Here is a 25,709-nt window from a genome sequence, read left to right as displayed (position 1 = left end):
ATTTATACGCATTATCAGAATCTGAATGTCGAAGAGTAATTTTGATATTATTTGATTTTCTTGTTCCCAAAAGACGACAAAAGAAAATAACACTAAAAAATCCACCACAAATGGTATATTGATATCGGCAATGGAGTCAGTTGAGTTAATATTTAAAGCATTCATGTTCACTAGAAATAAAATTATCTGAAATGTAATTAAATTACCTTTAGTCCACCTGCATGCATCCACCCTTGAAAAACAACATGACATGGCATCCACCCTCTTTCACCAAAATCTTTCTATTAAAACTAATAAAAACAAATCAGTGTAAATCCGTGGGTGGATCAGGTTTTGCTTTTCCTATCACCTCATGTACTCTCCACCTTAATTAATGGAATGAATCAAATAAAACGGTCAACGTCATAGCCTCATCGGCATTCCATCGAACGGCTGCCGGCTGCCGCATCCAAACACTTTGAATAAAAAATCCTACAACTGTTGTTCTTTTTCTCCACCAACTACAACATGGAGTCCGAACTCAGGGGCTTTAATACTAAACCATCTAAGACCCCACAACCCGACCCGACACACGACGATGCCTCCTCCAGAGACGACCGCCCACTACTCACATCCGTCTCCAACGTCCTCGAGCTCGAGAAGAAATGTGCTGCCTATGTTCGCAATGACGTGTACGGTGCCATGGGACGTGGGGAGCTCCCATTGATGGAGAAGCTGCAGCTTGGAATAGCATTCGTAACGCTCCTCCCTTTACGCATCATATTGGTGATGACTGTTTTGGTCGTGTATTACTTGATTTGTAGAATTTGTACGTTGTTCTCGGTCCCTAATCATGGGGAAGGGCAAGAGGATTATGCGCACTTGGGCGGGTGGAGACGAACCGTGATTCTCCCCTCCGGTCGGTTCCTGTCGAAGACGTTGCTTTTTCTTGTGGGATTTTATCGGATTAACGAAACTCATAATGGTTCAAAAAATTCCCAAGAGAACTCGAAGACTGCGGTATGCCCAAGTTGCCAACTTTTTCTTTTCTAACTTTACTCTTTCTGTATTGAGTGCATCTGCATTGTTCATGGTCCAATGTGGTACCTTTAGAGAGAACTTATGGAACTTCAATTATGCCACCTCCCAAACTTAAATGAACATTAACATAGAAAGGTAGTTGTTTGGTCGCCAGTTGTTTTCTTTTTTTCTGAAATTTCTGTTTTGGGGTGTTTAATTTCCCTACAGGGTACCCATCAATCCAATGAGCATTTACATAAGGAAGTTTACTTATTGAGCACTGATTGCATTGTTTCATGCTTCAATTTGGTAGCTCTAAAGAGAATCTATGGGACTTGAATTATGCAAATTCTCAAACTTTCATGGACACTAACACAAATAAAGTACTTGTTTGATCATTTTTTTTTTCCTGAAATTTATGTTTTTGGGTGTTTGATTTCTCTACAGGGAACCCTTCAACCCGATGAGCCAGAACAACGGCCTGGAGCAATTGTATCGAATCACATTTCATATCTGGATATTTTATATCACATGTCCTCTTCCTTTCCTAGCTTTGTTGCTAAGGTCTGTTATACTTAGCAACTCTTTTGGTTTTGATTGTGGTGTATAAACGAATTTTTTTCTGTTTAACTGACATGTTTCTGGTTTTTTGGTTTTGTCAATTGGAATCCTTGGGTGTGTTTTATTGCTGAAGAGGTCAGTGGCTAACATTCCTTTGGTTGGTCTCATCAGGTTAGTTTATTTTAACCTCCTAAACCTCTCCCATGGTTTGATGCAAATCCCTTTTCAATTTGGTTGTCATTATCGACTTTTTGTTTTATATCAAACTGATTAGTTGTTTTCCTTTTGCCTTTCAAGCTTGATATATATATAGTGAACCTTTGTACTCTGCTTCACATATTGTTGTCTAGTGTGACCCATTTACATCTGAATACATATCTTTACTTTCAAAAAGTTTGTTATGTGCATGCATATGCTTTGTTGGAAATATATTTATTTTGTTTTATATCATACCACGTGCATCTTATCTCTATTTTTTCATCTTGTATTCCTTGTATAAACAAAATGGGTGGCGTCGAAGTGATGAATCATATTTTGACTTGTTTGTTACAGCAAATGCCTTGGTTGTGTCTACGTTCAGCGGGAGTCAAAATCATCGGACTTTAAAGGTGTTTCAGGTAGAAAACTATGGATGTCAAACTTGTTCTTTAGCACTTAATATTGGTTTAAATTACAATGCATAACTGGTTACTTTTTTAGGTGTTGTGACTGATAGAGTTTGTAAAGCTCACCAGGATGAATATGCTCCAAAGATACTGCTTTTTCCAGGTTAATCATCTTTTTTGATCCACTATATGCATTTATCACATTATTTAGTTAATGTTGCATACCGTGCTCAAATACGTTATGGGTCTTATGCATCTCTGTAGCTGATATCCAAGAGTAGCCTAAGCTTCTGTATTTCTAATGCTTATGAATTCCCAACTAGTAACAGTTGTTTGCTTCATGTTCATCTCGATGACAGAGGGTACAACAACAAATGGGGATTACCTTATCTCTTTCAAGACTGGTGCCTTTTTGGCAAGAGCACCTGTGGTGCCTGTTATATTGAAGTACCCATACCAAAGATTTAGTTCAGCCTGGGAATCAGTAACAGGGGTGAATATTGCTTATGCAAATTCAAGATGCAATTGCAAATTTGATAATAAGTCTTATTTGTTCCCTAATTTTTGTAGCTGATATCGAAGTTACTCTGATATTCAAATGATAGTTTGAAGTTTCTTAGATTTGATAAAAATTACAGCAAGCAAAATACACACACGTGCATACATATATATATTTGTTTTATTGGAGAAGTTTAGCCAAGAAATGCTAGAGCAAAGACAATATGTACTTGATTAAATAAAAGAGAAAATAGAAAAATATTTTAATAAGTGTATCTGTTGTGTGTAATTTTTATGACAAGTGTAGTTGTTGTATGACATTTTCTCCTGCTGTTAATGTTCTCTATTGTTTTTCATAGGTGCGTCATGTGGTTTTTCTTCTGTGTCAATTTGTTAATCACGTGGAGGTCACATGGTTACCTGTCTACTACCCCTCGCAACTAGAGAAGGATGATCCAAAACTATATGCTAATAACGTCCGAAGATTAATGGCCAGTGAGGTACTAATATACGATCAAATTGTCTTCTCAAAAGATACAAAATGTGGTCATGTTGTTTGTAGGAACCTCTTAGATACCTGCTATAGTAAAAGCTAAGCTAGGGCCTTCCAAAAAATCTCTCTTAACAGTTAGCAGATACGAATTCTGAAGCACTAGCCTGAGGCACCATACGAATTTTCTTGTGCCAAGTAGTCGCTGATATGCATAAGAAAAACCGTCTAGTCTTATTGTATTACTTGATTGTCATTGATGTTAAAAATGAGTTTTTACTTTCTGTTTGATTTTTTTGCCGGCAGGGTAATTTGATACTATCGGATATTGGACTGGCTGAGAAGCGAATATATCTTGCTACACTCAATGGTAATAATAGCATGCCTAGTGTTTTGCGTCAGAAAGATGATTGATAATTTCTTGGCCTTGCTTCGAAATGATATGTCTCATCTGAGTTTCTTAGTTTGCGCCGGTATTTTCATGAATGCAGAGACAAATCAAAGGGATGGTTTCACTTTCCTCATTTAACCCAAAATGACGCCATTTGCAGTTATTTTGTAAAACTTATTTATTCCTTGAAATTACTGCCAGTAGATTCAGATTTAAATGTGCTTATGCAATTGCTTTAGTCAAAGATCAGATTATCTGCATAAAGCGACTCGAGGGCGTTTTTGTCTTAAGATACACATTAACAACAAGTTTATTTTTTGCCCTTAAAAACCTCTACGTATATACTAACTATGCATTTTTAATCTAAAGTGTCTCTTTCGTGTTCCCTGCAGGTTTGTTTTGCAAAAGCTAATATGGATTCTTCATATGTATACCGATTGCATGATTCATTATTTTTGGCAAAAAAATTAAAATTATACAAAGGATCTTAAAGCAGCACAAGATATTTGTTTTCTTCGTTTGAAAATGTTTTTGCATGGAGCTGAGCTCACATGTTCTTAAAGCAGGCTTTTGGTGTCCATTCATTTACAGTCTCTAGAGATCCAGAAAGTTAATTGTGTTCAGTGCAGGGCATAGTATTTTGCTATTTAAATGTCACTGTGCATGCATGGACTAATGCAAAAGGGGTTTTCTTCGGTTTGGGATGCTCGGCTGCTGCATTAATGCGAAGTGTTGAATCTCCAAGTTCGTCTAAAGTCTCGAACATGGATGAATGCGGTGAGTTTAAATCTCGGAATTCTTCAATGTCTTGAACATGGATACGAGTCTTTGGCCTGTAATTATGCATAGCAGGCCTTTGGTATTAGGAGATGTTAATGTTCCTTAGTTATCAACTGTGTTTAGTGGAGGGCATTGTATTTTGCTATCTGTTTGTTATTTACCTTTGAGGAGCCATGTTTTGTTAAGTGCATGGACAGGGCAGAGAGGTTCACTGCAGTTTTCGACTGCCGCATTCAAGGCCTGAGTTGAATCGAAGTCTCCAACATGGAGTCCAGTCTCTGGTGAAACACAGCAGACCTGTTCAGGCGAGCTTCTGTACAATTTGCGATAGATTTGGGTTGAGGTTTTTGTACATTGGATTTTCCATCATTGACATTGTACTGCACCTTTTCAATCTATAAGGATGGCCATATTAAACAATTCATTTATCAAAATTTTCTTTGTTGATTTCATCTTCCATCAGATTTCAACAAATGAAGACAATTACATTAAAGTAACGAATTGGATTGCTACATATACTAAAACAGGATGTTGTCTTAACTACAGGATGTTTTGCAATGAAGAATGCAGTTTTGATTAAAAAAAAATTAAAACAACATTTAATTTTTAAATTTAACAATTTTTTAAATTTAGTCTTTACACTTTTTTAGTTCACATTAGTTCCGGAATTTGATAATTTTTTTTTAATTTGATCTTTGAATTTGAATTTTGTTCAAAAGTGATGATGTGATATTTCGATAATGTGCATCATTATCACCTAAAAATTAAAAAGAATTATATAAAATCTAATAAATAACACTATCTCGGCGTTTCACTCCTTTCAAATTTTTTTCAAAATTAAATTTTTAGTTTTTTAGGAAAAAATCTGGGTTCTAGAATCGAGCTGCAAAATAAAAACTTGGGGGTTTCATCTTTATAGTTGAAAAACTCAATTTCCGGTAAAAATCTAATTTAAAAAAAAATAAAATTAATCTTTAAAAAGTAAATTAGTGACTAAAATGGAAATTGAGTGACTAAAATAAGTGACCAAAACAAAAACTTATTAAGTTAGGTGAGTAAAATGAAAATACTTGTTACCGACAATGCCCAATTCGTAAAATTTGTTTTTCGGTAAGAATGAAAATTTATGATAGTTGGGTGACCAACTGCGCAATTTATCAAAAAACCCTAGAAAAAGAAGAACGAGGAAATGAAAATGCAATTCCGTGGTGATGACGTGTCTGTTATTTATTGAGTCCCTATGCTAAACGCCAACAAAGAGTGCGCCGTCCCAAACTGGAACTCAGAATCAGAAAGCAATTTACTTTAGAAAAATAAAGGAAGCAGAGAGCAAAACGAAAATCACCATAAAGCAATAAACATTCGAGCTCGTTATATCCGAAAACAAAACGGAGGAGTAAACTTAGGGTTTAGGGTTTCGAAGATTTTGAAGCAGCGATCGGGAGCCAATGGAGAGTGCATTAGCAAACGCCTCGGCGATCGTAGACCAGAGGCAAAAAATCGAACAATACAAACACATTCTATCAACGGTTTTATCATCAAATGATATCCTTCAAGCCAAGAAATTTATCGACCATAGTAATTAAAATTCCCTACCTTGTGCATAATTCATGGGGTTTTTTTTAATAGTTTTACTTATTTTTATTGGTGATTAAATTTCTTTTAGTGTTATCGGATGATGTTCCATTGGTGGTATCAAGGCAGCTTTTACAAACGTTCACACAAGAATTGGGGAGATTGGAGGCAGAGTTACAAAAGGAAATTACTCATTACATCCTTGATCAGATTCAGCCTCGTGTAGTTTCATTCGAAGAACAGGTTCGTTTTGAATTTGATTGATAGCAGCTTATAGAAAGCTACAGGGAAAATTTGTACCGTTTGCAAGTTCCTTTGTACCTTTACATACCGCATTGCTAAAACTTTGCTCTGATGAAATAGTTGGGTTTAAAACTCTACTGAATTCCTTAATTATATTTCTTCCTTTACTATTTTAGTTAAATTTTGTTTGCAAAACATTACCTGTTTAAGGAATATGCATGGTTGTTTAAGGAAAGCTGTTTATTTTGTATGAGTTATGGATAGGTATTGATTATCCGAGAGAAACTTGCCGAGTTGTATGAGTCGGAGCAGCAGTGGTCAAAGGCAGCGCAGATGCTAAGTGGGATTGATTTAGACTCTGGAATGAGGTCTGAGAGTACAATTCTGTTTTCCGTTTCTGAAGATGGCTGCAGCGGGATATATTCTTTCTTTCAATTGACGGTAATTTTATGTTTGTGATATGGCTATCAGGATCATTGATGACACATTCAGATTGTCGAAATGTGTTCAAATTGCTCGTCTATATCTTGAGGTATTGATTACTATTATTTATCCATATTGCTTTTGTTGAATGCTAGCATGATTTAGGCAAGTTTGGTTGTGTTAGAATGTCATGGAGAAATGTGGTTACTTATTCTATCGCTGACATGTGAAATCAATTTCAAAATATAATTAAAATCATTGCTTGAATACTTTACAGGATGATGATGCTGTTAACGCAGAAGCTTTTATTAATAAAGCTTCATTTTTGGTTAGCAACAGTCAGCATGAAGTATTAATTTTACAGTACAAGGTATATGACATAGTTTTAGACCAATTATGTAATGTTAGAGCTGGAAGTCCAGTAATTTGTTAATTTACTTTTTTCGCACCCCCTCTTTTCAGGTCTGTTATGCTAGGATTTTGGATTTAAAGAGGAAGTTCTTGGAAGCAGCACTCCGATACTATGACATATCTCAAATTGAGAAGCGACAAATAGGAGATGAGTATGTAATTCGAAGTTAATTTTGTTCCTTTAAAAGATTTTCTTCTATATCCATTTAAGATCACTCACTATTGACATACACAAAAGCACCTTCACTTACAACCATTATGCTTTGCACCATGTAGAATTATCTATTTGCTTGTATCACATTTCCCCATTTCTGAATTTTTGGTTATGTTTGAGGATTTATGGTACAAATATTATCAATGTTCACCTCATGCAGAACAATTGATGAGGATGCACTGGAGCAAGCTCTATCTGCTGCTGTAACATGTACAATATTAGCTGCCGCAGGTCCTCAACGCTCTCGTGTTCTTGCCACCCTTTACAAGGTAAACACTTTCTCTTGATGTAATGTAATATGATAAGTTTGTTTGTAATTTGTTCTAATCATGTTAATGGTTTGGGACTTGTTTCAGGATGAACGGTGCTCCAAGCTGAAGATTTATCCGATATTACAAAAGGTTCTTTCTCTCTTTCTCATGATTCCAGGCACACTTCCTCACATGCATCTCCACATGCACTAGTCTTGTTGTCCGTTTCTATGACCTCAAAGTCCATTCTGATGGGGATTTATATGAAATTAACAGGTTTATTTGGAGAGAATATTAAGAAAACCTGAAATTGATGCATTTTCTGAAGAACTGAAACCACATCAGGTTATAAAAGTTTTCAACTGTCGTAAATGTTTGCATTTACAATAAAAGTAAATTTCTCCAAGATTAACCTTTTGTTTTCCAACAGAAAGCACTGCTTCCTGATAATTATACTGTGCTGGACCGTGCCATAATAGAGCATAATCTTCTGAGTGCTAGCAAACTGTACACAAATATACGGTTAGAAATGTAACACTAGATTTTCATCTTATCTTATTTTACTATTACATTTGAAAACTTTTTTAATGAAATTCTTGCTTTCTTTGTTATAGTTTTGATGAGTTGGGTACTTTGCTGGGCATTCCTCCTCATAAGGTGCGATTTACTCATGGCATCCTTTTTCTACATTCAAGCAACAATAACATACTATTGAAAAAAAAAAAAAGCAACCTTTAAAGCTACTTGTTTTTCTTGTTTTTTATTTTCTGGTCGTTTCTTTCTCCATGAACCTCAGAGATTGTGGTTAAGACGGGAAAATATTGGTTTCTATTTCTTTACAGGCTGAGAAGATAGCCTCAAGAATGATTTGTGAAGATAGAATGAGGGGATCAATCGACCAGGTTTCAATTTCTCAGCGCATGATTTTGTTTCATTCCTTCTTTAATGGAGTTCTCAGGAGCTATGTAAATAAAAAATAATCTTATGCATCAGGTGGAAGCTGTTATACATTTTGAAGATGACACTGAAGAACTCCAACAATGGGATCAACAGGTAGTTTATTCTTAATACAGACTTATTATTGGCCAATCAACACCCCCCCTTTCTTTGCAAGGTCTCGGTTTATCTTTGGCTTTATGTTTCTGCAGATAGTTGGTGTGTGTCAAGCTCTTAACGATATACTTGATAGCATGGCCAAGAAGGGCATGGAAGTTCCCATCTAATCCTGACCAGTCGATGCACTGTTCGAGAACAAAGAAACTTAGAAGAGAATTTGCCTTCAGCCATTTCGCCCAGATGCATAAAAGAACACTGTTCAACCATTCTTATATATTGCATATTTTAGTTCTCGAGATTTAGTTTTGTAACTGCAATATTGTCTATTAGGCAGGAAGATATGGGATTCTGGATCAAATTTAATATCCTGTAATTATTTCTTTTAATTTTTTCAGTTGTTTATTAGGAAAGGTGTTTCATTAATCAGTTATGATATGCCTAAATCAATCCGAGGTTTACCACAAATGTTTTTAATATCCTTAAAATTAGTTGCAGAAGACAGAACTCTTTCTTTGATTCGATGAAGATGAGGTTAGAATTGTTTAACTCATAAATCTTCGGATTATACAGTCGGATTCTCCCTAATCTTAGGATTTGATTCCAGAAAAAACAAAACATGGAACATTGGATACAAGGGCTCTTAATTTTTCTTTTTAAACAGCCTGAAGGTCCAGCAATGGCCACCTTTGTTTTCTGCTTTCATGAAGCATTGCAAAGCTCAAATTCTATGGCAACATCTTAAAGGGTTACTATATCAGAAGATACAAAAAATATGACATTTATGAACAATTTCTTTAAAAAAAAAACTCATGTCTAACATATTTTCGGACATGTCTGACTCTCCAAGTATATGGATAAAACAGAAAAAAATAAAAATTGAACATATCCATTCAGACTCTACATCCGACATTTACTCCTGTCTGTGAGTAAATAATTATATACGTCGAGTGTATTGTAAAGCTAAGTATTTAACAAGCTAGTTCTCTCTTGTCAGTTCTCAGCGTACCTTAAGCAACTAACTTGCTTCGCTTTGGACTTCAAGCTTCACTTTCACATGCCGAAACCAAATTGCTTCTATAACTAAAGAATCTTTCTGTGCATCTATCTCTCTAGTTTAAAGACCAGCTTATTCGATCTTTAAAGGGAAAACAATGTCTAACAAATACCGAGATCTTGCCAGGAGGGAGACCTGAAATTCATTATCGATAAACGACAGTACTACAAGTTTGGTACAGTGAACAGCACACAACAGATCATTCCCTGCGCAGGTAATCAGTCCATTGAGATGGTACTATCGGAGCGGCCTACAGTAAGCTGTTTCTCCAAATTTTATATGATTCTAAATGCAAATGGATAAAGATTACAACAAATCACATTTCCAATTCCCAAGTAGTCTCAGCAATAAATTTAGGGTCCCTAGATTCTTCAGCCAGGTTGACGGATGCTGACATCTGGAAAGAAAAGAAAATGATCATGGTTAGAAATTATCTCAGACAACCATTAAAAGTATTTCATCACAAGTTGTTAGAACTACGATGTTATCATTTCAACAAATTCATGGAAATCTTGGAAAAAATTGGACATACACAGGTCTGACAGTAAAATCCAAGTCCTAGTAATATAGCTTTACCCTTTTTCATCTTTATTGTTACATTACATGCAGTCAAATTTCATTTTGAAGTTGCCTCTCAAGCAAAGAAAGCAACCATGGTTGGAACCTCGTCTCTCATCACCACAAAGGATACTCTCATAGAACTCGAGAAAGGCTGGTCCACTCTACAATACATCCACTCCTTACAGTATACCACATTCGACCATCTACAATCCTCTTAGTCCGAGAAAACTAATTTGTTCAAGTGGTCAAGCATAGAGATGGTATCGCCATTTGTAGGCCTCCCAACAAACCACTAATGCAAATGCCTTAAAGAAATATGATATAACCCTTTTCTTAAACAAAAAAGAAATAATACGCAAATCCAAGAAAGACCTGAGCAAATGACATCAAGCAATTGAAACCTTGCTTTGCTTCAAGCTCTTGTCAACATTTTAAGCTTCCAGCAGTGAGTTGCAATGACCACATTCGACATCCTTGGGAACCACACCAGGCAGCCGTAGAAAAACAGGTTCTTGCAGAAAATGCCAACTTCTTAGGCTTCCATTTACTTGAGTTTTCGTTGTTGCACTCATCTTGAATCTTTGTTGCTCTGACTCGCCTTTTTTTCTTGAAGTACCCATGTCTTGACATATATCCGAACATGGATATGACATGAGCATACGATCCACTATAGACCCTCCAAAATAGACGGTGATCTTGGGAAAAAAATGAACATACTTATGTCTGGCACACAACTGAGTTCAAATATAATAGTCTTGAATGTCCATCCTCAAGTGACATGCTAGTTCTCTTCATCACCGCTCAATTCATTCCTAAAAATCTCTGTAGCTATATTGTAGTAAAACGGGAAAATGGAGTATATGACCAGTTATCCTAGGAAAACTTCATTTAGTTATGCCCTCTGAAACTATGATTTCGCAACCCAGTCAATCATTTTAGTATTTTTTTAAAATATAAATGGCAGATTTAAACACTGTATTAAGCAATGAAACACTCAAAAATTAAATTAAAACACGTCAAAGAAACAATGATCTAAGCTAGTTTTGGTTACCTTAAAAGTCCCATTAAACACATGATTTCTCAACCACTCCAAAGCCAAATTCTTGCTCCATGTATGATAAGTCGCCTTAAAAACATTATCGTATAATCTCCTCGAAATTGCGAAACCCCATACATTCTTCCCCAAATCATAGCAAGGCTCCAATGTCGTAACACCACCATGCAAGTAACTATACTTGAGCTTACAGTTCCTCGTACCAATCATGTAAGAAGCCGACACCTGGCTACCGGAATTGAACACCAGAGCCCCGTCGACCACCGTCCGTTTGTCCTCTCTCTTGCGACCGTAACTTAGCTTCAATGGATTCTTCGCAAACCTAAATGTGTTCATTAACTGAAACCCAAAATCCCACCGCAAAAAAGAATGCGAAAAGTTGAATAAATTAACCAAGTCCATGATTTATTGAAAAAGTATCTTTGAAGGAAAAATTCTTTTTCAATTTAAGCTTGCCTTTTGGGGGACGTAACGGTAGAAACCGGGTTTTTTAATGGCAAAAGTTAAACCGTTCAAGCTGGGACCGTTGACAATCCTGGCGTCAGTCATGGAGGCGCGTAGTTTGACATCGCCGGCGTTGACGGCTGCATAATCGGCGGCAGTGCTCTTGCAGTTTGCGTGTCTTCCTCTCAGAGACGCATTCATTTCTTCGGAAGATGCAAGGATCCGACAAAACAGGGAATGGTTGGCGGAAATGTCGAGATCTTTATTTATTTATTTTTACCGATAATTTTGCAACTTAACGGCCCCGGTCTTTCTTGGGCTTCCCGGTGGGCTTTACGATGATGATTGAATATTGGATCTTGATGGGTCAAAAGCCCGTTATGCAAACACTTTTTTCTTTAATTATCAGCCGGCTTATGTTTTATACAATTATTGCATTTGTATAATTTTTAATACTATAATTACATTAAAAATATGATATATTTTATGAGGGGAGTTCAATAATGGAAATGGAGCATATTTTATAGTTAATGGTTTATTTTATTGAAAAATATCCTTAATGAGGGATTAATTATAACTATTGACGATAGATACTTTGATCTCGACAAAAAAAAACTACTTTTTTATAAAAATGGTATACTTAAATAAATTTTGATACGGGTATATTAACATTAATCATTTTAATCTTTTTCCTTTTTAAATTCTTCTTGATTTTTATAATAGACTTGTTCATCATATATTAAATAGTTCATGATTCTATTAGTATACATTTAAGTTTAAGTTTATTTGTATTTTAAGCTAATTCGATGACTTGTTATTGTATTGAAGTTGATATAAATTAATAATAATTAAATTAGATTAATAAGTGGATGGGTGTAATGGTAAGATATATTTTATCTTTTATAAAAAATGTAAGTTTAAATATTAAAAATAATATTGTTGAGAGGAGTAGCCACAAACCCTAAACATGAATCGAGGTTTGTAAGTGAAAAAGAATTTGATGAAATAATCCCTAAAAATTTTAAAAGAAAAGCAAAGAAGAATGAAACAACATAACATATGTTATTCAATGCATGTTGCTTAGTTTCATATTATGAGCACAAAAAGTAGTTCTTCACTCCTCACCATCTTCAATTTAATTAATACTAAGCGAGCGAGCTAGGCTTATTTCTCACAGAACAATGCTTCCCAAATCTCAGTGAAAGCCTCCACTATGATTCCATGATATTCCTTCGAATTCAGTGAAAGAAAACGCTGCAAAAGCTGCTCCAGATCTTTCGCTTCAAACATCTGTTTCTCCATTATCATCTCCAGCATCGACCTCTTGAAGTCTTCATATGGATCTTCCGATTTCTTCACCACCACTACGCTCTCCGCCACCTTCTCTTCCGCCGTCCTCGGCGATTCTATTGAACCTCTCCATGGTGGATTTTTATTCTCTGTTGACAATCCTTTGTGTTTCTTTGACCTTAATCTCTTCATCTTCTTCATGTTCCTGATTTTGATTTCCATGGGAGAGTCTTCGTCATCAGCCATTGATTGATCCAACTCAAAAGATGAATCATCAGAGAAGCTTCTCGAATTTGAAATTAGGGTTTCAGTCTCCTCACCTAATTCGCTACTGAAACTGAAGCATCCACTGTCAGTTGACGAAACAGTCGCCATTTTCGCCTTCTTCTTTTCCTTCCTATTGGCCTTGTATTTCCCATTGCTCTTACCAGAAACCGACGCTTCATAAGTTCTCCATTGAAGCTTAGAATTATGAGCTTTGGCCATTACCTGCAATTGAGTTGACTCAAAGCTAACATCTGGAGTGGTTGAATATCGACTTCTGCATGATCTTGCTGCTCGGCACCCGCAGTCGACTGAAGCTACCTTGGGTGACAAATGGCGTTTGACGAAAGAGTAGTCCGGCGTCGACGGCGGCGGCGCAGGGAAGCTCAGGTCCGAATATCCAACGTCAGATGCTTTAGGATTCACCGTAGATAGGAACGAAACAGAAGTCTCCGGCAACTTGGAAGGTTTCTTTGACCGACAGAATTGAAAATATGGTATAATACAAGAAAATTTAAGCTTGAAACAACGTTTAGCCATTAGAAGTTTGCTTACAAAGTCGTCAAAATTTCAGGGTCGAAGAGGGTTATATAATCGAAGAAAGGGCCGGCTATAAATTATTAAACTGACCAAATCCAAGAGATGATTATCAAGTTTATGTAAATTTTATACACTCTGAAAGCTAAGAGGTAATATCAAGTTTATAGTTTATATACACTCTGAAAGCTACGTAAGATGCTTTAGTGAAAAGTTGTGTTCGAAAACGTCTTGAATATTAGGTGAGCTGTCAGTGTATGAAAATCATCTCACTTCCTAAAATTCTACCTTAAGCCGTATCCGACACATTAACAAATTATAATTATATCACACTAAAATTAAACAAATAAATAATTACTCCTACCACCTGCATCATATATACATTTTTATTCCACAACTGCAAGCAAAATAGTTAAGTTTATATTTGTTGTATTTACTTTTAATGGTAAGATCCGTCCCAACACCCAAACAACAAAGGTGGAGTTTTCTCAGGGTGATGAGTTATGGGAGGTGGACGCTTTAATTTCTAGATGCATGGCCTTATGACTGTTGAAAGAATTCAATGCGAGGCTACAATCAACATATAAAGAGCAGCAACATCTTTTTGGTGATCAAAGTTAGACTTGTTAACGTTAAAAAAAGAAAAAAGAAAAAAAGAGCTTATTATATAAAAAAAAAGCTTTTGATCCAATGTGGCACGAGACAAATATCGAAAAATTCAAGGAGCTTTTGGTGTGAATAAATTATAAGTTATGAGTTTAAGTGTAAATAGTAACAACACGTTTGGTTCGCTGTATTAGATTAGAGGCGTAATGGAATAGAGGTGTAATGGATTAGAGGTGTAATGGAATAGAGGTGTAATAGCAAATCAACTGTTTGGTTGAATGTAATGGAATAGAGGCGTAATAGTAATCTTGTGTTTGGTTGAATGGAATAGAAGTGTAATAGTATAATGGAAAAAACTAAAATAACTAGAATACCCTTAGCATAAATTTGTTTTGGTAAATGATTATTGTTATTGTTATTTAAATTTTAATAAGATTATTATTATCAATAATAAATAATTTAATCATATTTAAACATAATTATTATTAAATATATTATAATTAAAATATATAATTTAATAAAATTCTTAATAATCAATATTCTTATATGAATTTACTCAAATCATAATATATGATACTATAAAATTTACTAAAATCATAATACATAATACTATAAAATATAATTTAAAATAATTATTATTAAATATAATTTAATAAAAATATATAATTCCCCCCACGTTATTTGGAGATACAGGATACGAAACGAATTAATTGTTTGACTAATCAAGGGACTGATTTTGTTTAGCCATAAAATACATCAATATATATATTTATGTAATGAGAGTTTTTCATTTACATCCGAGTTTAAACTTTTAATGGGAGAAAAATTATCAAATTTAATTAAACCAAAAAAAAAATAAAACTTTAATGAGAAAAAAATTCCAAAAAGATCTAACTCTACAAAAAGAAATAAAATATCAAACTGTTTTACTTAATTAATCAGATTGCTTTGCGTTGAGATCTTATTTATCTTTCAATTTCCAGAGCTAAAATAGATCAAGAGTGCTGAATTAAATTCTTCGTTCATGAAAAGTAAAGCAGAGATTACTGAAGTTACCAAAAACAATTAAATTAAAATACAGTATTTAAAACAAATGGCGACAATAGATCAAACGATGCCATTAACTATTAAGTGCTTAAAGAACACCATATCCCTCAGAAAACAATACATTAGAAAAACTAGAATTCCATATTGTCTTAAAAAGTTCCCAACAACATGACATGACATGAAATGAAATGAATAAACACCATTTAGAAAAGAGATGTTCCCTTCCCCTTCTTGTCGCCACCAATTTCAAAATGCTTGCACCTCTGCAACAACACAAGACACAAACACCAACACATTAGCTCATCAAGCAAACACATTGGTCAACAAAGGTTTTTTCTCAATGCACAAACCTTGATTGGATGCTGGGATACATGCTTGCAACCCTGGCATTGCAGCCTCAGCACAATCTTCTTGGTGGTCTTGGCCTATTCAAACCATACAATGCCATTAATATTATATAACATGCTAGGAGTCTTGACAAATAGCAATGATCAGAATGACAAAATGAGTTAACACTTGGTACTAACTAGTACCAGAAGATGCAACATAAGATATTAGATCCTCTCTCGGTGTATCAAGAAATAGCAATAGCTAAACATCCTTTACTAACTAGTATCAGAAGATGCAGCATAAGAATTCTAGATATTTTGGTTATATAACTAAACACCAAGCAAGATATAAAAGACAAGTGAAGAGGAATTACCTTCTTGTGGAACACTGGTTTGGTCTGACCACCATAACCTGATTTTTTTAAGCAAATTTCTACTGCATTTTTAATGCCAATTTGATGTTCTTAACCAACTGCCATTAAACATTTACAAGAAAAAGAGAGAGTCGGCTGTTAATTAATAATAACCAATTAAATAATCATGCAGAGCTTAGTTACGCAATATTTATTGCGTCATTAGGGAATATATTGACCTAAGCAAACCTTGTATTCATCAAGCTAAGGCTGAAGATATCTATGCATTAATTTCAACCCCATAGTGTGGCATTGAAAGGGTTCTGAGCATGTTAACAGACTGATTTGATTATTGATGCAAGAACGAAAATGATAAGAATCGGGTTGAAAAACAGGTAGTATAATCCATGAACAAGCAACAGAATGTGAATCCCATGCTGCGAAATGTAATAATACCATGTTTTTGCATGGGATAAGCAAACCAGATAGCATACATAAACCTTAAGACATAACATTGCAACAAAGTATAATCATCTAGGCCTATTGAATAGAGGTTTGATTCTACAAGAATGAATATGGTGCAACTTTACGACAAAAACTTGATTGCGATTTCAAGCTGCATATAAAGCAAGCAAAGAAGCAGAATTGGGTTCTAACTGACCATAGTGCAGTGTCATAGTGAACATGTAGAAAGCTTCATAGCTTCCAACTTCATCCGGGTTCAAAAATTAACAGCCTTAGCATAAAAACATGCCTAATATGCCACAAAAGTGAGAACCCTATAGGCCTAGACTAAGGTCATGCAACTGAAAGCTGCAATAGAAGAAGCTGAAACCTATACTAGATGATAAGATAAAACCGATATACGATTTGTACGAGCAACGGTATAAACAAGTCATCAAGTGAAAGCATTACAAATTGTTCTCTATCAGCAAACATGAAAACTTGCTCTAATGAAAGCATTGTTGCAAACGGTTTAAACACGAAAATAGAATATTCGTTGCAACCCCATGGTACAAATATGTTTCAAACAAAACCGAATAGTAAACGGGGAACAGATTCTGTCTTGCAATGAACATGTAAGGCATATATCGAATCGACGTAAACGACATAATGTATGAATTATGATACAATATAACAAAGGATAAGCAAAACAAAGGATAACCAAAGTAACATGAATACAAACAAGCAAAATAGAAGCAATTCATTCAAACTTAAATGGAAATAATTTAGCATATATCATCTATGCTAGTTGATCAAATGGAAATAATTTAGCATGTCAGAGGAGAGGACCTAACATTCTTTAGGGCCTAAGATGAAACTTAAATGATATATGACTATGCATGCCAGGAATTTTAACATTATTTCTACTTTTATGTTACTAAAACCTTGTCCCTCAGAGAATTTTGCTATTTTGATCAGGTGACAGAAAGCAAATTAGATCAGTCCCAGCCTTTAGAAGACAATTCTAACTCAATTTCAAACAATGGAATGCACTAAATCGAAATTTTAAACTAAATAAATTTAAAACACTAATCAGGAAACATAGATAAACATCTGAAGCGTAAAAATTAAAGGAAAGGAGACAAGGTATTCTCACTGGTAGTAGAGGCGCAGGTGGCGGTGCTGGAAGTTCAAATCTGTGAAAGTGATGAAATTTTTGGGTCCTGATAAAAAAAAGAGCAAAAACGTATGAGAAGATGGAGCTGAGGGCAAAAATCAGTTTTAAGTTTACCTCTGCAATCAATGGAAGGGAAACGTCGGAGAGGATGAAGCTTGATGAGGGCAGAAAAAGATTACCTCCCTTCCCGCTACTGTTTCTCAGTCGTTGCAAGAAGCGGAAGAATGGTGAAGCCCTTTGGCTGTCAGCGTACCTTTGGCTGGAAGAAGATGAAGGCGAATCGATTTGGCTGGAAGAATATGTGAAAACGTGAAGGTGAATCGATTCGGCTTGATTTGAGGATATGAAATCGACGGGAAATTTTTGGGGAGAAGAAGGCAGGTTATTTTGATCTCAAAATTAAAGAAGAAAACGGTGAATAGCTATTACAAACTAAAACCCAGGAATACCTATTACAGCTGCTGAGGGAATAGGCAAGGAATAGCAAAACCTCCGATTAGGTAAACGGTGAACCAAACGGCGTATTAGGTGGGGCCACCGAATCGGGGTGTAATGGATTAGCCATTACACCCAACCAAACATGGTGTAAAAGTTTTAAAAAAACATCTCATCCATTTCTTCTTAACATAGTTAGAATGAAAAAGAAAATGGGAGAGAAGAAAGAGCTTTTGGACTTTGAAGCAAGATTTGGCTTTTAGGCATCTCTCTATCTTTAGGGTTTCGATTTGTTCGGATACATTTGAAGTTATGTTGATTTTGATTTGAGAGTTTTATTGTTAATGAATAAATAATTTTGAGTTGTTAGAATAACTGATCGATGTGGAAATTATCAAGTCATTAATTAAATTTATAGTATGAAGGATGAATTTTAATTTGACACTAAATGATTTTATGTATTAAGATAATCGAAATTTCAAAATGTGCTACTTGATACTGAAAATCCAAAAATTTAGGTATGATAATGTAGGTTAGTAAATTTGTGGCCTTTGAAAATTGCATCTCCGATTTCTATAATTTCTGTATTAGACTTTTAATTAGCCACTATACATTTCATGCGGAAAATAATGATTTTATTTAATAATTAAATCATCCTAATCTCTAATTATCTTACAATAAAATATTTAGTGATTGTAGTAACCATAAATAATAAACAAAGATAACATTAAAACATTGGGTAGCGTGGTTGGGTCTTTTACCCAAAAGCAAAATCTACCGCCTTTTTGGGCTTAAATAATGGATGGCTCGCAGGCCGGAGCCTATAGCATTTAAGCAGCGCGGCATCGTAGTTCTTGGATCTCAATACTCAGTTACCCATAAAATGAAGAAAAAACAAAAGTTCCGTTGCCGAGAATCGAATCCGGGTCTCCGGGGTGAAAGCCAGACATCCTAACCGCTGGACAACAACGGACTTGGAAGATCAAGTATGAAATGTTTTTATAAATATATGTATAATTTAAAACTTCCAACGTTTGACCAATTTCTAAAAAGTCAATGTCATAATCATAAGTTCTGTTTTTTCTTCTGTTGACATTAGGTAGATATGGAATGTTTGATATAATTTGATTGGATTCCAACTTCACAATACCTATAATTGGGAGGGATTTAAATATTTTGATTCATTACAATTGATGATTATAAAATTTATTATATCATGATAAAAGTATATTTATAATCATAATTTATGTCCACTAAATGTTTCTTTCTTTTATTTGTTAAATTTTTACTTTCAATTTCTTGAAGTATCCATGCAATCATTTCTTTATATAGTTAAATAAATACAACAAATTATGAAAACAAGTTGTTAGCTAAGGTTTTTTTTTTTTTTTTTTGTGTGATAACCAAAGTCAATCAACCTATGGATACAATGATGGTAGAACCATCAAGAAGATTCAAAAAGGGGAGGATGATCTTCCAAGAATGACTGATACATATAGAACCACTGGTGAGGGAGCTAACATCCTTTTGTGACAAGATATTGAATCATTGTTCAGGTAATAAACCACAAGTTGAGCCACTAAAGGATGATGATGATGTAGTGTTATGAATATTGACAAGATTTTTACTATTAATTTCTCAGTTAGAATTCATCAAGTAGTGGAGGAAAGTACGTCAAAAATTGTTATCACAAAATTGTTTGGTCGAAAAATTGAGTTTAATACTTTATCTAACAAAATCTACGCATTTTGGAAGCTTTATTCGTCCTTTTAATTAATGGATCTATAGAATGAATATTATATGGTGAAACTCAGATCATCAGAAAGTTGTACAAAGGTACATTTTGAGGGTCCATGGGTGGTATTTGTATTAGGCTTCTATGTTCTTAGTGTAGTTATCTTATCATATATGCCTGTAATTTTCAGAACAAATTGGTTAATAAAATTTCATAATTAAATTATTATATTTTGTACCATGTCTTCACTAGTTTTTGCACAAAAAAACAAATATTAACACACAGTCACTGATTACCTAAGGTTTAATTAATATTAAGTTGCATCATCGGGTCAAATTATTATGCGGGAAGACAACTTATATTAGTAAGTAATTGATTCAAGAGACTATTATGTTGTCTATTAAGTCCAATTAGGGAGATATATTGTCTTAATTATTACAGCGGATGACTCATAGAAAGATAGACATATGTGTGATTGTATATATCGCAATACATCGGACAAGACCCAAGTTGAATTAATTTTTAATTCATTTATGGATAAATTCACTTCTGACATTCATAGTGTAGTTTACCTCAATCCCGAGTTAGTGACTAACAATATGTATGTTACTCATATACTTTGATATATTGAAAGCCTCAACTCAACTGATGTGAGAGTTGGAAGTTAGTATGTTGAGTATACAACTTAAGTATGACAAATTCATTTACAATAGTGGAATTCATAGCTCGATTAAAGAGTAATTATATCCTCTCACTAGCATTGCATGAATTATAGAAAAGGAACATGGCCACTGGCCATTCGTCAGGGACAAATGATTGTTATTACTATTTGTTGGTAATAATCTTTTTCACCATAGAAAGATGAAATGGTGATCATGAGATAAAATAGGATCATATTTGGTCAACGGATCTAATCTAAAAAATTAAGGATATCTTATGAGAGTAACACACGAATGACAAGATCATTGGAAAAGCGAAAATATAAATTGCTTTCGTAATAGTATATAGTGGGGAGTTCAATCTTGATACTTTTAGTGGATTAACTGTATGACTAAATAATGATGTAATTAATAAATGAATATTCGAAACGTAATTTTAAATCGTTTAAGCCTTAATTATATATATCCAATAAGTTCCTCTGCTAGTTTGATACAACCTTATATGAATTGCATTTAGAACTGATATGATGAACAAATGAAAACAACGAAAGAGAAATATATAGCATGCATTACTATTCATAGTAAATGCATTTTCTCGAATGGAACGAGAAACAAATTAGATATTAATTTAATTTATTTAAATTATTATTTAATTGATTGCAATCAAATAACTGAGTTTAAAGTGATAATTAGTAGCCAAAATAATTTTACAGAATAAGGGGATTAAATTTATTTATTCATGGATTTTAATACGGTAAAGTCATTATGACATTGAAGAAATTAAAATTGGGTTGATAAAATAATTTAATTAAAAAAATAACATTTTGGGAATAGAAAACTAATTAGTGGGTTGGATAATTATATGACCTTATTTTAATTAAAACTGGATTGCGTATATAATTGTACCTAATACAAGAAATGATCTAATGAGCACATTAATAAAGTAGTGGACGACACACTTAGTGTTCCTAGTGTGGGTATGTTGCACACCACATAGCTATCCTCAAACCTTGAATTGCTTTGAGTATGAGCTCAAAAAAATCGAATCAAGTGCTCAAAATGAAAATTTTTCTTAAACTTTTGGTGGGAAAGTTAATTCTATCTATAAACTAGAAACTATTAATAGTTTCCCAGAGAATAGAATTTATTCTTTAAAATCAATTGTTGCTAGTTTTCAACAGAATATCAATGCTCTCAAAGTTGTGTGCTAATAGACTCATAGTTCTTATTTATAGAGAAACGGTACAAAAGTACTATTTGAATAAGGTCTAATTAAATAATAATATTTTAATACAAAACAAAAGTTCCACTTGAAGTAGAACAAGAGGGCAACAACATGCCCTAGAAAATACTAAGTTCTGTATTGAGTATAATTATATGTGTTATCCAAACTTTTGAGCCTATTTGGGCTTTTCATGCATCCATTAAGCCAAATGATTAATATTGATGCCATAGATGTGTTCTATGTTTCGTGTATGAAGTAAATATTTAAACTTGTACGTACATTTTAGATTATACATTATTTGTGATGTATTGTGTATCTCAATTTATTTTTAAGATTTGATAATGAATTGAGTTATGAGCTTATATGTGATCTGAATTTTGATTTAAAATTTATAAACAACGTTTGTATGAATAATAGTTTAATCGGTAATACCTCATAACCCTAATCTGGCGACGGATACGAGTTAAGGGTGTTACACGGCCTATGCACACCTCTAGGTACGATTCTTGTTTTGGCTAATAAATCTTTGGTTAATGGAGTTCGTTTCATGTCTAGGGGAAGGTGGTGAGGTAGGAAATCATGCTTCAACGGTTTGATTCGAGTTAGAGATTATTTTCGTTAGCGGTAAGTCAGTTTTGTGTGTTTGGGTATCGTTTTAGTCTCTTGGTGTGGTTGCTAATAGGTTGGAATACACTGTTTTTAGGTTCTAGAGGGTTCGTGTTTGCAATAGCGTCGAAATGATACCAGGTGTGTACCTGAAACGTAGAAAACGAGGTTTCAGTAAAAGTAAAAAAACTACACTGTCGACACCACATGGGTGTGTGGTCTCTCGTGTGGAAGGCCGTGTGTCGATGAAGGCATGGCCGTGCACAGCACACGACCGTATGGTGGCTTGAGTGTGGCCGTGTGGGTCACACGGGCATGGCCAAGTTGGGCGTGTAGGCCCATACAGGCATATGGACTTTAGAGCAGGCCGTGGCTGTGTGGGCCATACAGACAAAGGCCAATTTGTGTGTGTGGGCCACACGGGCAAACCACACTGGCATATAGGCCCATAATTCTAAAATTTTTTCTAGCGTCACACGGGTCGCTCCAATCGACTGTGGGCCTACTGTAGAGTTGGTAAGGTCTATCTATACCCTAAATTGTATGTTAGAACATTCTGATAGACTGAACTGTGTAGGATACTAAATGTATGCCTGAATATATTGATGTATGCGTATTTGTTATCTGTATAAGGCATGTTGAGCATGTTACATTTGCATTTGATTTCTGTGTTTGTTATTGGTGTGGGGATTTATATGTATGGAGGAAGTATCTGATAGGCGTTAATCGCCTAAAATCTGGTAGCTTGGCTGTATATATATATTCTGATATGTGTCTTAAAGGCACAATGTGGTATGTAGGGATGGGTGGGTGTTTTAAACCCCACATGGTGTGATAGGATAGTCGAAAATGGTGTGTAGAGGACGGGGGTAGGACTTATACATTTCTGTATCTGTAATCTGAATCTGGATCTAACTCTGAATCTGGAACTGTATTTGCTATTGACTGTTTATTTAAATTTGTATGTTTGTATGCTTAATTTTGTGGGTTGTACACTGAGTTTACGTAAACTCACATCTGTTTTCTGTTCTGTTTAGGTAATCTACAGACCTAGGCGAATCGATGCGGCAGAGTCTTACAATGACCACTAGTCCACGAATTGAATTAATTAAGGGTTTTGTTTATTTATTTTAAAGGTTGTTTTTTATTTTTGGGAGTTTTGTATTAATTGGACTCTCCGGACTGTTTTCTGAATTTTTGGGTTTTTGTACTTCGTTTAATATTTTATCTGGATGACAAAGCATTTTTCCTTAAAAACGACGGTTTACACAACAAAGGTTTTTCTAAAAATATGGACTAATTTCTTGAAATGCAACGTTTTCGTAAGCTTCCGCTATTAAATAGGATTTAAGACTAGTTAATTAATTGAATGAACGTTTTGATAATAGATTAAGGCAATTAGGAGTTTTTAAAACTGAAATGGTTTTAACAGGTAAGGTCCAATATCAAAACCCATTCAATGTGACATCTCCGGATTTGGCCATAACGTCTATGATGGGTTTAGGGTGTTACACATTTTGTTTGGTTTCGATTAGTCTGTGAACTATTTATATTACCTACTAATGTCAGTTGTCTTTTTGCATTATGATTTGACTACATAATGCAATTTAATATTAGTTAAAATTAGTTGATCAATGAATAAATATTTGCATACATTTTACTTTGCGTGCAAAAACCGTTGAGGCCAAATACGAATGTTATTAATCTCTAATTAAGTTTTATTTAAATCAATCTGTCTGAAAAATTACAAGTATAAATTGACAAGTATACTAAACTAAGACACTAGTTCCTAACAGGTTAGACACAATAAGACTGTTATTAGCGTTAACAGCATAGAAAAATTGGAAAATGTTTCAACATGATGTTAAATCAATATTTTTGAACGGCTATCTTTAGTAGGTTATCTATATTGAACAACCTAAAGGTTTTGTTTGTTGGAGGATTGGGTTTGGAAAACATAGCGGAAGATAGGTTTAAAAGAAAACTAGAGTTCTATTTTTTTTTTCAAAACAAGAATTTGGTTATGTTATTTAAAGTAATAAACACTTAATCAAAATTCGTACTTTTTTATTCGTCTAGGATGAATCCTTCGATTGAGTGGTTTTCTCCGTTGTCCTCAAGCTCACATTTGTAAAGTGTGGGCTCGCTTCGAATCAATAATTTTTTTCGCAAAATAACCAGTGGGGGTAATTTTGTAATTTTTTTAAACTTTTAGGGTTAAGTTGTAAATAAAAATATCTCTCAAAATTTCCTAGAATAATTTCTTCAGATATTTTCCTCTTTATAACTTTTCTTGAATTCAAGTGTGTGAGAATAATGACCAGACTCTTTTTATATAAGGAGAATTTAGAGAGAGGTCAACAAGAATTAGAATTAATTACATAAATATTAAATTAATAAAATATTATCTAGATAAATATTAAATTAAATTTAATATCTCATATTAATATCTAGACAAATATTAAATTAAATTTAATATTGAATTCATTAAAACAATATTATCTTTGGAAAAGTTAATTTGAAATCAAGTTACCCAGTAGAGTCCCATTAGGAGTCTAATTTTTCCATTGCTTTACCATTGAAGAACTGCCACCGCTGACCGTCCACCAGCCATCAGATTCCATCTTCAGTGTGACTCCCCCGGCACTTTAAATCGTCATCATTTTGCCCGAATGGGCCTAATTGGTTCAATTGTTACCGGTTCAGTCCAAGCTAATGACGGTCCAATTGGTCTAACCTAGCCACTGGTTGGACCATCGACCTAGTTTCATACATAGGGTCTGGTTCAACCAATTTTTGGGTTTTGGTCTCGGGTTTTAGTTCTCGAGTTCAATTTTTAATCTCGGGTCCAATTTTCAAGTTCAACCCATTAGGGCAATTATCTGACTCGAAAATTAATTTTTAAAAATATCACATTTATTTTAATTAATTTAATTTTACTTAATTAAAATTAATTTTTTAAAAAATCACTAAGATTTTCCAAATTAATCTTTTAAGAACAATCTTTAATCAAATTTTCTAATTGAACAATTCACACTATCACCCATTTTAATTCCATGTTGAATAAATAGACTCGACTAAATTATTTCCAGAAGTCATAGAATCTTCTTCTGATTCAAATGTAGTCTGACCGAGCTTCTGTTGAGCTAGTAGAGGGACCAATAGAACATATACAATTAGACTTGAGTAATTGCAATTATGTCTAGAAGCATTGTTCTGATAATTTACAATTTACTTAATCATGAAATGAGTCCACAAGAAACACCATGATTGAAAACTCCTTATTATATAATCTATATGAAAGCAATTCATTGAACTGTTTTGTCCAATGACCTCGTCATGTATGTGTTACATTCATATGATATCATTGATTCCGTTGAGTTAAATTCGTT

General features: G+C 34.1%; 5 protein-coding genes across 14 annotated transcripts; 2 read left to right on the top strand and 3 right to left on the bottom strand.

Moving 5' to 3' along the window:
* Positions 1 to 26: 26 nt before the first annotated feature.
* On the top strand, positions 27 to 4,776 carry LOC107957568 (lysophospholipid acyltransferase LPEAT1). 9 transcript variants are annotated; one of them, XR_005926440.1, is made up of 10 exons: positions 33 to 999; positions 1,447 to 1,563; positions 1,694 to 1,731; positions 2,113 to 2,177; positions 2,260 to 2,328; positions 2,525 to 2,658; positions 3,023 to 3,163; positions 3,460 to 3,523; positions 3,937 to 4,321; positions 4,522 to 4,776. XR_005926440.1 is itself a non-coding variant. In XM_041112132.1 (9 exons), the coding sequence occupies exons 1-9, from the start codon at positions 508 to 510 to the stop codon at positions 3,954 to 3,956; spliced, it is 1,140 nt and encodes a 379-aa protein (XP_040968066.1). In that variant the 5' UTR covers positions 33 to 507; the 3' UTR covers positions 3,957 to 4,776. The 9 variants fall into 9 exon arrangements, 5 of the variants coding, with proteins under 5 accessions (XP_040968068.1, XP_040968066.1, XP_040968065.1 ...); XR_005926439.1 differs by having other exon boundaries at positions 3,645 to 4,321; positions 4,511 to 4,776; XM_041112132.1 differs by having other exon boundaries at positions 3,937 to 4,776.
* Positions 4,777 to 5,578: 802 nt separating this feature from the next.
* LOC107957569 (COP9 signalosome complex subunit 4) lies at positions 5,579 to 8,920 on the top strand. The gene is made up of 14 exons (XM_016893108.2): positions 5,579 to 5,902; positions 5,991 to 6,142; positions 6,407 to 6,510; positions 6,614 to 6,674; positions 6,843 to 6,935; positions 7,028 to 7,128; positions 7,351 to 7,459; positions 7,547 to 7,591; positions 7,718 to 7,786; positions 7,872 to 7,963; positions 8,056 to 8,098; positions 8,284 to 8,343; positions 8,435 to 8,494; positions 8,590 to 8,920. The coding sequence occupies exons 1-14, from the start codon at positions 5,773 to 5,775 to the stop codon at positions 8,662 to 8,664; spliced, it is 1,194 nt and encodes a 397-aa protein (XP_016748597.1). The 5' UTR covers positions 5,579 to 5,772; the 3' UTR covers positions 8,665 to 8,920.
* A 750-nt stretch (positions 8,921 to 9,670) lies between these two features.
* On the bottom strand, positions 9,671 to 11,873 carry LOC107957570 (outer envelope pore protein 24B, chloroplastic). Of its 2 annotated transcripts, none has more exons than XM_016893109.2 (3): positions 11,623 to 11,873; positions 11,164 to 11,505; positions 9,671 to 9,948 (listed from the first exon to the last, which is right to left on the bottom strand). In XM_016893109.2, the coding sequence occupies exons 1-3, from the start codon at positions 11,809 to 11,811 to the stop codon at positions 9,868 to 9,870; spliced, it is 612 nt and encodes a 203-aa protein (XP_016748598.1). In that variant the 5' UTR covers positions 11,812 to 11,873; the 3' UTR covers positions 9,671 to 9,867. The 2 variants fall into 2 exon arrangements, with proteins under 2 accessions (XP_016748598.1, XP_040968063.1); XM_041112129.1 differs by lacking the exon at positions 9,671 to 9,948 and adding an exon at positions 10,490 to 10,807 and having other exon boundaries at positions 11,623 to 11,870.
* A 780-nt stretch (positions 11,874 to 12,653) lies between these two features.
* On the bottom strand, positions 12,654 to 13,822 carry LOC107961228 (transcription repressor OFP7). The gene has a single exon (XM_016897423.2). It carries the CDS (start codon positions 13,702 to 13,704, stop codon positions 12,775 to 12,777), a length of 930 nt encoding a protein of 309 aa, XP_016752912.1. The 5' UTR covers positions 13,705 to 13,822; the 3' UTR covers positions 12,654 to 12,774.
* Positions 13,823 to 15,354: 1,532 nt separating this feature from the next.
* On the bottom strand, positions 15,355 to 16,147 carry LOC107960637 (60S ribosomal protein L44-like; the record flags this gene model as incomplete). The annotated part of the gene is made up of 3 exons (XM_016896947.2): positions 15,355 to 15,617; positions 15,705 to 15,779; positions 16,058 to 16,147. Coding segments are annotated over 3 exons (225 nt in total), but the record flags the coding sequence as incomplete, so codon positions are not given.
* Positions 16,148 to 25,709: the final 9,562 nt, after the last annotated feature.

The sequence above is a fragment of the Gossypium hirsutum genome, chromosome A05 (assembly GCF_007990345.1).
Source record: "Gossypium hirsutum isolate 1008001.06 chromosome A05, Gossypium_hirsutum_v2.1, whole genome shotgun sequence".
Lineage (NCBI taxonomy): Eukaryota > Viridiplantae > Streptophyta > Magnoliopsida > Malvales > Malvaceae > Gossypium > Gossypium hirsutum.
The sequence above is the reverse complement of the archived record's forward strand: the minus strand, read 5'-3'. Positions and strand labels throughout refer to the sequence as shown.

What these genes read in the sequence shown, in the direction of transcription:
- LOC107957568 (XM_041112130.1), top strand. Translation starts at nt 508, where the DNA reads ATGGAGTCCGAACTCAGGGGCTTTAATACTAAACCATCTAAGACCCCA. An exon ending in CCTTTGGTTGGTCTCATCAG is followed by an intron (nt 1,732 to 2,112) that starts GTTAGTTTATTT and finishes TGTTTGTTACAG; the next exon opens with CAAATGCCTTGGTTGTGTCT. An exon ending in GAAGATTAATGGCCAGTGAG is followed by an intron (nt 3,164 to 3,459) that starts GTACTAATATAC and finishes TTTTGCCGGCAG; the next exon opens with GGTAATTTGATACTATCGGA.
- LOC107957569 (XM_016893108.2), top strand. Translation starts at nt 5,773, where the DNA reads ATGGAGAGTGCATTAGCAAACGCCTCGGCGATCGTAGACCAGAGGCAA. An exon ending in AAACTGTACACAAATATACG is followed by an intron (nt 7,964 to 8,055) that starts GTTAGAAATGTA and finishes TCTTTGTTATAG; the next exon opens with TTTTGATGAGTTGGGTACTT. An exon ending in TGGGCATTCCTCCTCATAAG is followed by an intron (nt 8,099 to 8,283) that starts GTGCGATTTACT and finishes ATTTCTTTACAG; the next exon opens with GCTGAGAAGATAGCCTCAAG.
- LOC107957570 (XM_041112129.1), bottom strand. Translation starts at nt 11,811, where the DNA reads ATGAATGCGTCTCTGAGAGGAAGACACGCAAACTGCAAGAGCACTGCC. An exon ending in ACCGTTACGTCCCCCAAAAG is followed by an intron (nt 11,506 to 11,622) that starts GCAAGCTTAAAT and finishes TTTGGGTTTCAG; the next exon opens with TTAATGAACACATTTAGGTT. An exon ending in TGTTTAATGGGACTTTTAAG is followed by an intron (nt 10,808 to 11,163) that starts GTAACCAAAACT and finishes TTTTTTCCCAAG; the next exon opens with ATCACCGTCTATTTTGGAGG.
- LOC107961228 (XM_016897423.2), bottom strand. Translation starts at nt 13,704, where the DNA reads ATGGCTAAACGTTGTTTCAAGCTTAAATTTTCTTGTATTATACCATAT.